The sequence below is a fragment of the Petaurus breviceps genome, unplaced genomic scaffold (assembly GCF_028583685.1).
Source record: "Petaurus breviceps papuanus isolate PSGF00001 unplaced genomic scaffold, PetGlider_PUasm1.0 90925, whole genome shotgun sequence".
NCBI lineage: Eukaryota > Metazoa > Chordata > Mammalia > Diprotodontia > Petauridae > Petaurus > Petaurus breviceps.
This window is the reverse complement of record NW_027187380.1, coordinates 36277610-36290031: the sequence shown is the minus strand read 5'-3', so window position 1 is coordinate 36290031 and position 12422 is coordinate 36277610. Positions and strand designations below refer to the sequence as shown.

Here is a 12422-nt window from a genome sequence, read left to right as displayed (position 1 = left end):
ATCAATACATATGTCTTAGATTCTGGAAATGGATGAGCTGGATCCAGGATTAAATAGGAGGAAGAGAGCATTATTAATTCCATTTTGAAAACTGTACAGCACTTTCTATGCCTCTTGGCCTTATGACTTTGGGCAGATGATTTTACCTCTATGGATCTCAGCTTCTTTAACTATAAAATTAAGATTCACCTCTTCCAGTAAATTCTGTTATTCTGAGAAAAATTTTAGAGTAGACCTAAGACAAATGGAAGAGTCAAAGATGTTTACAAGGTTTCTAGTCTGGGGGATGTTACAAATGCTTATGGACATAAATAGGGCAAATGGGCAGGAAAGTAAGAATTGGCAGTTTAAGAAGAGGGGAAAGTTTGGAATCTCATTTTTCCCTTTCCATATCTACTGAAATACTCTGCTCAAATCATTACACAAATAGCTATCTTGTTAACAATTTATGCTCATTCAACCCATCCTACACTATTGTCAGATTAATCTTGATTGAGCACTACAATCATGTTATTCCACTGCTCAGAAGCTTTTAATTAATTACTTGACAAAGTCTAAAATCCTTAGCCTAATATTCAAAGTCTTCTATAATATCATACTAACCAACCTTTCCAATTCTTCAGCCAACTTGTTCTAGTTGCTGTGTCCTGTGACTCATTAGCCCATTCCTTTTTAAATCTTATTTTTTCATATCTCTAAGTCTCTTTTTTTGTTGTATTACTTGACTTTCCTGATTCAAACAATCAAGACTAAGTATACAGGGAGATGGAGCCAAGATGGTGGAGGAGAAACAGGACTTCCGTGTGGCTCCAGCTTCCACCTCCTCCAATACATGTAAAAAATGACTCTAAACAAACTTTAGAGCTACAGAATCCACAAAGTGACAGAGAGAAACAAATTTCCCACTGAAGGAAGCCCAGCAGGCTGGCAGGAAGGGTCTATTGCAGCATGCTGGGAGCAGAGCACAGTCCCACCTGAGCCATGGTTTTAGCCCCAGGATGGCCCCGACCAGCAGCAGTGGCTGGATCAAACTTCACAAGAGTAAATCATCAGTAGCTGTAGCGGTTTCCAGGCTTCTCAATACACAAATGCCAAAGACAAAGTAAAAGGTCGGTGTGGATGTTTGTTGGGAACAGGGGGAGCACAGTCTGGCTGCTTCCCTTGGAGAAAGAAGCAGAGGAGGTGCAGTGGTGGTGGTGCCACGTGGCTGCTTTTGGTGCTCCCAACCTGCAGATTGCAGGGGAACTAAGTGACCACTCAGAGGGTAATTACTTTTGTTTTGACCTGGTTGGATCCAGATTGCGGTCTTGGGTGGTGGTCCTGGGGTGTGTGACCAGTGAGCCAGAGTATGTAGAGGCTGTAGAGAGGGTGCCCATCTAATAGCTCTGGCAGCTATGAAAACCCCAGAGATTTGGGACAAAGCTCTCTCCATTCTGGAAGCAGAGTTCTACAATGGCAAAGAGCTAAAAGTCAAGTAATTGGCTGCCAGTATGAGCAAGCAACAGAAGCACAAACACACAATAGAATCCTTTTTTGGAGACAAAAAGGATCAAGGCATGGAGTGGGAGGAAGACAGTGAAGTCAGAATTTCTGTATTAAAAGCCTCCAAGAAAAATAAGAACTGATTACAGGCCATGGAGGAACTCAAGAAAGATTTTGAAAATCAAGCAAGAGAAGTAGAGCAAAAATTGGGAAAAGAAATGAGAATGATCCATGAAAATCAGGAAAAGCAAGTCAACAGCATGTTAAAGGAGACCCCAAAAAATACTGAAGAAAATAACACCTTAAAAATTAGAATAACTCAAATGGCAAAAGAGGTCCAAAAAGCCAATGAGGAGAAGAATGCTTTAAAAAGCCAAATTTGCCAGATGGAAAAGGAATTTCAAAAAGTCACTGAAGAGGGGTGGCAAGGTGGCACAGTGAGTAAGAGTGCCAGCCCCAGAGTTGGGAGACCCGGGGTTGGTTCTGGCCTCAGATACTTAGCACCCACACAAAATAACTGGCCACGTAACCTTGAGCAAATTACTTAAAAAAAAAGTCACTGAAGAGAATAATTCCTTGAAAATTAGATTGGAACATATGGAAGCTAATGACTTTATGAGAAATCAAGATACTATAAAACAGATCCAAACAAATGAAAAAATAGGAGGCAATGTGAAATACCTCATTGGAAAAACCACTGACCTGGAAAATAGATTCAGGAGAAATGATTTAAAAATTATTGGTCTACCTGAAAGCTATGATCAAATAAAAAGTCTAGACATCATCTTTCAAGAAATTCTCAAGGAAAATTGCCCAGATATTTTAGAACCAGAGGGCAAAATAGGAATTGAAAGAACTCACAAAACACCTCTTGAAAAAGATCTCAGGGGCGGCCAGGTGGCTCAGCGAGTAAGAACACCGGCTCCAGTGTCGGGATAACCTGGGGATCAAATCCGGGCTCAGAAACTTAGCACGATACCCAGAAATAATTGGCTGTGTAACCTTGAGCAAGTTACTTAACCTCAATTACTTAAAAAAAAGAAAAAGATCTCAAAAAGAAAACTCCTAGGAATATTATAGCCAAATTCCAGAATTTCTAGGTAAAGGAGAAAATACTGCAAGCAGTCAGGAAGAAACAATTTGAGTATTGTAGAAATACAATCAGGATAACACAGGACCTAGCAGTTTCTACATTAAGGGATCTAAGGGCTTGGAATATGATATTCTGGAGATCAAAGGAGCTAGGACTAAAACCAAGAATCCCTACTCAGCAAGACTGAATATAATGATACCAGAAAAATATGGTCATTCAATGAAATAGATGACTTTCAAGCATTCTTGATGAAAAAACCTGAGCTGAATAGAAAAATCTGACTTTCAAATATAAGAAGCAAGAGAAGCATAAGAATGTAAACAGGAAAAAGAAATCATAAGGAACTTATTAAAATAATAATCAGTTCTTTGTATTCCTGCAGCAGAATATGGTAGCTGGGAAGCAGAAATAGTATATAAGTCACCCATGCCTTAATAAATAATTATTTCCTTTTCAGTAAAGGGAAAATTCTCTAACTATAGCCAGGAAACTTATTGCTGGAGCCCTTCCAGGAAAGGGAAGAATCAGTCTCAATTGATTTCTGGAAAGTAAAAAGGGCACTTATATTTGCAGTATAGAATATATCTCTATAAAGCAGAGTAATCACTGTGTTTCTCATTCTGTTCCTGTTTATTGCATATAACAATAAAATATTATTACTTTAGAGCTCCTGGAACGCATCAAATGAATTCAAAGCCTTTATAATTGCAAAATGTGTAAGGAGAAAAAAAATAAAACTAGGGCTTAGACTCTGCTGATAATTTCTTTCATGCCAGATTTAGGAAGAAAAGAACAAGATTATTCTTTAATATATTCTTAAATTGTAATTGGCGTTCACTGCAGACTTTGTGTTAACTTCAGATGGAGTCCTGCTTCTTAGAACTTTTCTTTGTTGGATGTTATTTTGTTCAGCTGCAGAAGGTTATTTCCACAAGGACAAAGACACAATTGTAAATCAAAATGATTGAGTCACATAATCACTCTAGTCAGCAAACTCATTTTTTTGTTGCTTTAAGTCTTGAGGGATTTGAAAAAACTGAAGTAGGAGTTGTTTGTATGTGTTGATTGCAGCTATGGCTTATAACCTTAGGTCTAAGTAAGTAATCACAGCCAATGTGAATAGGGCTTTATGGAATTCATGGTGCTCCATAGAGCCAAACAGGGGGTCTGTCAGCCAGACTTAGATAACTTTTCCCAAATTACAGAAAAAGAATGGCTTTGAGTACATTGTATAGCACCTCTGCTATAGAACAGGAAATTTAAATCAGTTGCTGCTAAATCCACCCCTTCCCATCTTCATTTGTATATAATCTTATACACATAAAGTCACAGTTTTGAAGAAACTCCCAAATCTGGACATAACAAGGAATCACCTCATTCAAACATGTCTTTTACTTTCTCCTTAAGATCTGCCTGCTTTATTGACTGTCCTCAACCAATGGCTCCTTCCCTGCAACCTATAAACTTATCCAAGGTCCCCTCTGGTATTAGAAAACCTTCACTTAACCTTGCCATCCCTTGAAGCTATCATTTTATATACTTTCTCCTGTATATACTCAATTGTCTAGAAAAAGCCATTTACACTGTATCCACTTTTTTCATATTCCCCTCATTTTTTAACTTGTGCTGTTTTCTGGTCCCACTACTTGATTGAAACTACTCTCTCCAAGGTTGCCAATGATCTCTTGCTAAACCCAATAGTCTTTTCTTAGTCTTTATCTATTGTCCACCTCTATACATTACAAAAATATATTATTTTTCACTCCTTTCCCTGAATGGTTCTTCCATAAAGCTGTTTTTTTCCCCCTGGTTTTCTATCTCAGTCTCTTTTTCTTAACTATTATGTCACACTCTAAGTGTGGATGTACTCTATTACTCTTTCATGGGTTTATTTCTACACACTCTCTCTTGTTCATCTGGATTCATATCTTCCAAATCTACATATGCAATACACACATGCCCACACATACCTCTTTGAGTTTCAGGGCCAAATTAACAGCTTGTCTCCAGAATAGACATCTCAAGCTCAACATGTCACAAACAATATTTGCTATCTTTCCCAAGAAACCTACCCTTCTTCCTAACTATTATTTGCCTCAAGGATATCACTCTATCTTATCTTTCAAACTTACTTGGTTATCAAGCCTGTTTCCCTCCCCCTCTCAGAGAGTCATACAATATCCATGTGATATCTTCAAAGAAAAGAGGAAAAAGAAAATCAGCAAAGCTAATCAACACATTGAAAAAGTGTGGAAGTATGTGCAAGGTACCACCCTCTCTATAAGGATGTGTCTAAAACTGAACATATCTTTCTACCCAAAGTCTTCCATCTTCCTAAATTCCCTATTATTGCTGAGGATGTCAACATCTTCCCAGTCAACCAGCCTCAAAACTAACATGTTATCCTTGACTCCTCACTCCATTTCACTTCCTATATCCAATCAGTTATTGAGTTTGTTTTAACCTTGATAATATCTCTCAGAAAGTGTTCCTTCTCTCCTTTGACACTGCAAACACCCTGCAGTGGGCCTTCATCACCTCATGTCTGGACTATTACAATTACCTCTGGCTTGTTAGTAATGGCTCAAGTCTTTCCATACTCTGTTGTTTATTGTTCAGTTTGTTTCCAACTTTTCTTGACGCTGTGGATGATAGCAGGCTAGGCCCTTCTGTCCTCCACTAGCTCCCAGATTCTGTCTTAGCTCATATTTATTGATTCCGTGACACTATCTATCCATCCTGTCCTCTGCAGCCCCCTTTTCCTTTTGCTTTCAATCTTCCCTAGCATCAGAGTCTTTTCCAATAAGTCCTGCCTTCTCATTATGTGGTCAAAGCTTCAGCCTCAGTATTTGTCTTTTCCAATGAATTGTTCAGTAATTTTAATTATGTCTGACTTTTGTGAACCCATTTAGGGTTTTCTTGGCAAGGATACTAGAGTGGTTTGTTATTTTCTTCTCCAGCTTATTTTACAGATGAGGAAACTGAGGCAAGCAGGGCTAAGTGACTTGCTGAGGGTCACATAGCTAGCATCTGAGGCTGAATTTGAACCATGAAGATGAGTCTTTCTGATTTCAAGATCAGTGATCTATCCTCTGTGACATCTAGATGCCTCTTGTAATGAATGATCAGAGTTAATTTCTTTAATTAAGTATTGATTGATTTGATCCCTTTGCTGTCCAAAGAATTTTCAAAAGTCTTCTCTAGCACCACAATCCAAAAGTGTTGCTTCTGTGGTGCTCAGCTTTCCTTATAGTCTATCTCCCCACTCTTGTCTGTCTCAAATATAAAGTCCTGTTTTGCTTTGTTTTTAAGCTCTTCATGATCTGGCCCCTCCTACCCTTCTAGTCTTCCTCATACTCCCTTCCAAACACTCTAAGATCTAGTGACACTGGCTTCTTTGCTGTTCCTAGCACATGCCATCTCTGTCTAGGAATTTTCATTGGCTGTCCTCCATGCCTGGAACTTTCTCCATCTTCATTTCTAACTCCTGACTTCCTTGGCTTCCTTCAAGCCTCAATAATTCCCACCTTCTGCAAGAAGCCTTTTCCAGCCTTGCTTACTCTTTAGTGTCTTCCCTTCAATATCATGTCCAATTTATTGGTGGTGCAGTGAACAGTGTTGGGTTTGGAGCCAGGAAGACCTGAGTTCAAATATAGTCTCAGACACTTACTAGCTGTGTGACTCTGGGCAAGTCATTTAATCCTATTTGCCTCAGTTTCCTCATCTGCAAAATGAGCTGGAGAAGGAAATGGCAAACCATTCTAGTATCTTTTCCAAGAAAACCCCAAATGGAGTCATGAAGAGTCAGCCATGACTGAAACAACTGAAGAACAACAAATATTTCATCCATGCATAGTTATTTGCATGTCATCTCCCCCATTGGCCCTCTAGTCATCAGGTCAGAGAAAAGAATCCTGAGTATAAAAATAGAAGAACTCTGTGTTCCAATAGTCATTGGCATCCCCCAATTTGTATTCTTTTTGAATTAAGAATAAACTTTACCTAGAAAAGAGAACTGAATTACTAACAAAATAGTAAGAACATATTAACAAAAAGATATAGAAATTTAGGATTTAAACCTCCACCATTTCTGACAGAAAAGGGAGGAGTTAATTTACCAGCCAGCTGGATTTCCTCAGAAAAGACTAATCTCTTATCTTCTCAGTAGCATTTTTATAGGATTAGTAGAGTGATGATTAAAAGCTTCTAGCAGTTCAATGTTTATCATATTTCCCATTCAAAGTGCCCTCCTTCAGCTCCTCTGTTTTGCATCTATAATTCTTCTTCTCAAATGAAAAGATATTCAAACTTCCTTGGTCTCATAATCTCATTCCCATATAGTCCAAAACTGTCTCTCCTTTGACTGGGGAGATTATGCTGTCTTCTTGTGACATTGGATTACGTTTCCCAAGATGCTCAAAGTCCAAAGGCTTGGACTTTGAATCCAACTGGGACACCTCAATGAGTCAAATTAAAAGTGACTGAAAACTACTAAACTCTGCTCACCTGGGTAGATGTGCTGCGAAGCTTCTCTAATCCATTCTCAAGTCTTTCCATTTTAGATGTCAGCTCTTTGCCATTCTTGACCATCAGGTTCTGATAGAGTCTGATCTGCTCCAGGAAGGATTTGGGCGTGGTGTAATTATAACGCTGTTCATTACTCAGGTAAGACTGGGACATTTGGTTGACACTTGTGTGTACATAAGCCATGAATTTACTAATTGACTCTTTTACTGCTGGCTAAAATAAAAGATAAGATTATAAAACAGTTCCCCACACCACAAACAGAGATTGCTTCCTCTTCCTAAGTCTCCATGGTTCCCAAGGACTTGTGGATTGACTTCTACTCCATTCTAGGCAGGCTAGATCCTTATGCTGACATCCTGGGTTGTTATCCTACCCTGGAAATTCTGGGGAAGATACTGCCTTCTGGAACCAATAAAAAGCTCACCTAAAAGGTGACAAAGTTCTCAGAGAGTGCCAGCCTGGTTTTCTTTCCCCACACTTACATCAATATTCTCCATGTTTTGTAAGAAGCGCAGGCCAACTGACTCAAGTGCCTGCTGAGGCCACTCATGAAACCAATCAATGGCTGTGCAGTTCACAATGGCGGGAAATTTTCTGCTGCAAATTCTTAGCTTGTTCCCCACAGGGGAGAAGCAGAGTGTAACCTGAGGATTTAGAAGTGTTGGAAAATGAAGAAAGAAAAAGGGAAATATTAATCAGAGAAACATACATGGCCTCAAGCTTCTTTACCACCTGGAAAATGGAAAAACAGACCTATATATAGTTGCTTTATAGCTTTAAAGACCTGAAAGCCTTTCTGTTCCAGAAACTGAGCTCTGTCATGTGCTTCCTAGGTAACATAATTTCCATGTAGTCATAGCATGCATGTAGTTGAAATATTAACATCAATAAGCATTTATCAAGCATCTATTGTGTGCCAAACACTGTGCTAAACACTTCATAAGGATACAAAGGCAAAAGACAGTTCCTACTCTCTCTCTTTTTAAATATTAATTTTATTTATTATTCTCTCCCTCTTCCACCCACTAAGAAGGGAAGAGATATAAAACCCATTACAAATAAGAAGTCATGTAAAACTAATTTCTGTATTAACTCTATCCTGAGAAAAAAGAAGGAAAAATTATGTTTCAATTTGCACTCTGAGAACCTCTATGTGGAGGTGGATAGCATGTTTCAAGGTGAGTTTTTTGGAACCGTGATAGGTTATTGTGTTGGTCAAAGCTACTAAGTCTTTCACAGGTGATTAAATTGTTTGGTTCTGTTCACTTCATCAGTTGTGCATCAGTTCACACAACTCTTGCTTTATTCTTCTGAAACCATCCCCTTTATCATTTCTTATAGCACAGTAAATACTATTCCATAACATTCATATACCATAACCTGTTCAGTCATTTCCCAACTGATGGGTATCTTCAGTTTCAATTCTTTGCCCCCACAAAAAGAATTGCTATAAGTATTTTTGTATATATGTATCCCTTTCCTCTTTCTTTGATCTTTTTGGGGTACAGACCTAGTAGTAGCGTTGTTGTTTTTTTATGTTTAATAACTTTTGGGATAGAGTTTCAAATTGCTTTCAGAAAAGTTGGACTAGTTCACAGCTCCATCAGCAATGCTTTAGTGTTCCTATTTTCCCACACCCTCTCTAGTATTTGTCATTTTTCCTTTCTGTCATTTTAGTCAATCTGATGGGTGTAAGGTAGAACCTCAGAAGTGTTTTAATTTGCATTTTTCAAATTGCTACTGATTTAGAGTATTTTTTCATATGATTATTGATAGCTTTGATTGCTTCCTCTGAAAACTGCCTGTTCACATCCTTTGATCATTTATTAATTCAGGAATGGCTATTATTCTTATAGATTTGTCACATATGTACATGTATATGTATTTATAAATACATACATACATTTATACACACATCTATATTTTCGCCAGAAAAATACTGCAAACCTTCTTCTTAGTTTCCTACTTTTCTTCTACTACTACTTTCTTTTCCTATTTTAATTGCATGGGTTTTGTTTATGCAAAAACTTCTTAATTTTATGTAATCAAAATTATCTATTTTAACTCCTGCAAGCCTTTTTGTTTGGTCATAAACTCTTTCCCTATCCATACAGCTGAAAGGTAATTTCTTCTAAACTTCACTGACATGCATACAATATCACCCTTTACATCTAAAGCTTGTATCCATTTTGGGCTTATCTTGGTGGAAGCTAATTTCCTACATATTTTTGTTTTCTTTATTGCCTTTGGGTTGGAGAAGGCCATTTTAAGCATCAAGATAGGTACTTGTTAAGTACTAATCAAGTGTAATCTTTGTGAAATGTTCTTTGTAGAATGTTTTTTATTTGGGGACAATTGTGATTTTTGCCTGTATACGTAGGACTGTCTTAAACTTTGACTCATCAACTATTTTGAAGTTCTTTCCTATATGACACTGGGTAAACAAGTGAAAGGACAATGATTTTTTTCACATACAAGATATTTATTTCTCAGTTTGTTATATGAAAGGTGTTGGACCTCAGTGGGCTTAGCACTACTAGTCCCACTGTTCTGTAAGAATGCCAAATACAAGATATCCCCTACAGCCTAACAACACCAAGCACACACACACACACACACACACACACACACACACACACATGCACGCGCGCGCACACACACACAGAGAAAGAGAGACACCCACACACAAAGAGAGAGAGAATCCTAACATCGCTAAAGGAAAACTGAGAAAGGCCAATGATGCCACTCTTCTAGCTGAGTAGTCAATTTTAACCAAGTTAAGGTGAGGTACAAAAAACAAAAAGCATAAGCCAGCAAGTGTTTTCCTTTGGAAGAGCCTACACAGAATTGCAATGTGTAGATAAAGAAACAAATGGTCAGAGGATGTGTGCAGGACTTATCCCTGCAGAAGCTGAGACATGGACTTATTCAACAGCTATGTTGTATTTGGAAGTGAATGTGAGAATAATGCTATGCAAAAAACTCTATTACATCTAAGGCCACTCAGGAGACAATCTCTACTCTCAAGGAGCTCACAGTCTAATTGGGGAGACAACATGCAAACAACAAAATACAAGCAAGGTACGTAAAAGATAAACTGAAGATGATTTCAGAGAAAAGACACTAGATTTAAGAGGGACTGGGAAAGGCAGAATGTGGGATTTTAGCTGAGATTGAAGGAAGTCAGGGAGGCCAAGAGGTGGAAATGAGGAGAAACACAATTCCAGGCATCTCTACTTGTGCTTATGGTGAAGATACTGGGCCTATACACTTACTGGCAATCAGCAAAGATAACTGTACCTAGAACTGCACCAAAGTTAGTTCTCCTGACATATCTAGCTCCTAATTCTTATAGGACAGAACATCCTTTACCTTCAGTTGCCGTTGAACCCTTTCTATGAAGAACTTCCAGCAATTCTCCCTGCTGTCAAACAACTCCCGGCTCTTGACTTCATTTCTCATGTTACTTATGATGTTTTCAACTTCATCATCAGAGTATAGATCTGGAATCTCTCCTGGGAAGAAACAGATCACAGATTTAAAGGCACTGACTCATTCTCCAACAGCTATATTCATAGGCAAGTGAGGCATTCTTTTCCATGGAAATAAACAGATCATTTGATTTCCGGCTCAAATTCTAAATGCATTTCTCTTGTTGAGGATAAGATCTAGAAGTCACATATTTTTATGATACTATTAACTTAAGAATGTAATATGTCTCTATGGACAAACTTGCTTATGGTTTCAATCTTGTACTAAAGTAATATACTAGATTATAAGAACATTCACTCCCTGGGACTGGCTGTCCTCCTCTTAATCCAGGACATTTTCTGGACTATTACTTTTGCCTTTGCTCCACCATCCAAACAGGATCATTAGAGGCCATGCTTGTGAGGAGCTGAGTCTGTACTGCCTGGAGACTTGTGTCTTCATCTTTATTCCTGCCATTTTATGCCCCACTTGTCCCCTCTTTGGATTGTAATGAAACCACCACTAGATTGTCCCTTCAAGGGATGTTAGTTGACTGTTCTACTGTTTCAATTACTATCTTTGTGGTTTCCCAGATTTGTGGTTCCCTTCCCTGGCCACTACTACCCTATATGTTTTATTTTCTCCATTAGAATTTAAGGTCATTGAAGGCAAGAATTGTCTCATTTTTCTATTTGAAACTCTAGCACTTAATATAGTGCTTTGCTTGGAATATAGTAGCAAGCACTTAATCATCTTTTCATCCATCCATTCATGTAGATTTCATTTATTCAACAAATAATTATCCCCCTATACTTTTAAAAGCAGCATCTGATAATTGCCTCATCAATGCAAAAAGCCTCTCTTGTCCTTTTGTCTTCATCAAAGTAGCAAAAATTAAGAGCAAAACAGATAACTGGGAATTGTTTTTTGCAACAAGTTTTTTCTGATAAAGATTTCTAAGATATATGAGGAAGTGATTAGAATATCTAAGAGTAATAACTATTTTCTAACACAAAAATTTTGGTCAAAGAATAAGAACAGGTAGTTTCAAATGGAAGAAAACAAATCTATCATCAATAACATTAAAAAAAATCTTCTAAATCATGAATAATCAGCAAAGTGCAAAGTACAATACACTTATTAGACTGGCAAAAATGACAAATATTGGGGGATAAACAAATACACTAAGCGCACAGCTGGTGGTGCTGTCCAATCATTTTGAAAAGCATTTTGCAACCATAACCAGAGAATTATTAAACTTTGCTATCTGACTAGTAGGCTTATACCCAAAGAAATCAAAGAAAGAAGAAAAGTACCTAAATGTATAAAACTATTTACAGAAGTTCTTTTTTTGTGGTAGCCAATAATTAGAAACTAAAGGGAAGTCTTCCTAATTGGGGGATATTTAAACAAACTATGGTATGTAAATGTCATAGAATTTTATTGTACCATAAAAAATGATGAAATGTAAAGTTTCAGAGTAAAAGACCTATATAAATGGATGCAGCACAACAAAGTTAGTAGAACTAGGAGAACAATTTATACAATAACAATAATATTATAAATACAAACAACTTTGAAAGACTTTAGAATTCTGGTCAATGCAATGATAAACTGGGAGTTCAAAAGAAAGAAGATGAAACAAGTGATTAACTTAAAATGCAGAAAGAGACAGATTTTCAGACACTGCCAATGTCATAATTTGTTTTGCTGGACTATGAAGCTATATATTGAGGAATATTAAAAAAATTATTCAATGGAGGTGGGGAGTAGTAAAAGGGAGAGATTAATTAAAAATACTTGTTATTTGACATAAAAATAATAAACTATTAAAAAATTAAAAAAGAAT

General features: G+C 37.4%; 1 protein-coding gene across 1 annotated transcript in view; it reads right to left on the bottom strand.

The window, feature by feature from the left end:
• Positions 1-12422, bottom strand: part of DNAH9 (dynein axonemal heavy chain 9) — a 531344-nt gene that overhangs the window by 177139 nt on the left and 341783 nt on the right. Inside the window, exons 46-48 of the mRNA XM_069076799.1 lie at positions 10475-10617; positions 7585-7746; positions 7082-7315 (exon numbers count right to left, since the gene is read on the bottom strand). Coding sequence (XP_068932900.1) covers positions 7082-7315; positions 7585-7746; positions 10475-10617 — 539 coding nt within the window. The remainder of the gene's footprint in view (positions 1-7081; positions 7316-7584; positions 7747-10474; positions 10618-12422) is intronic.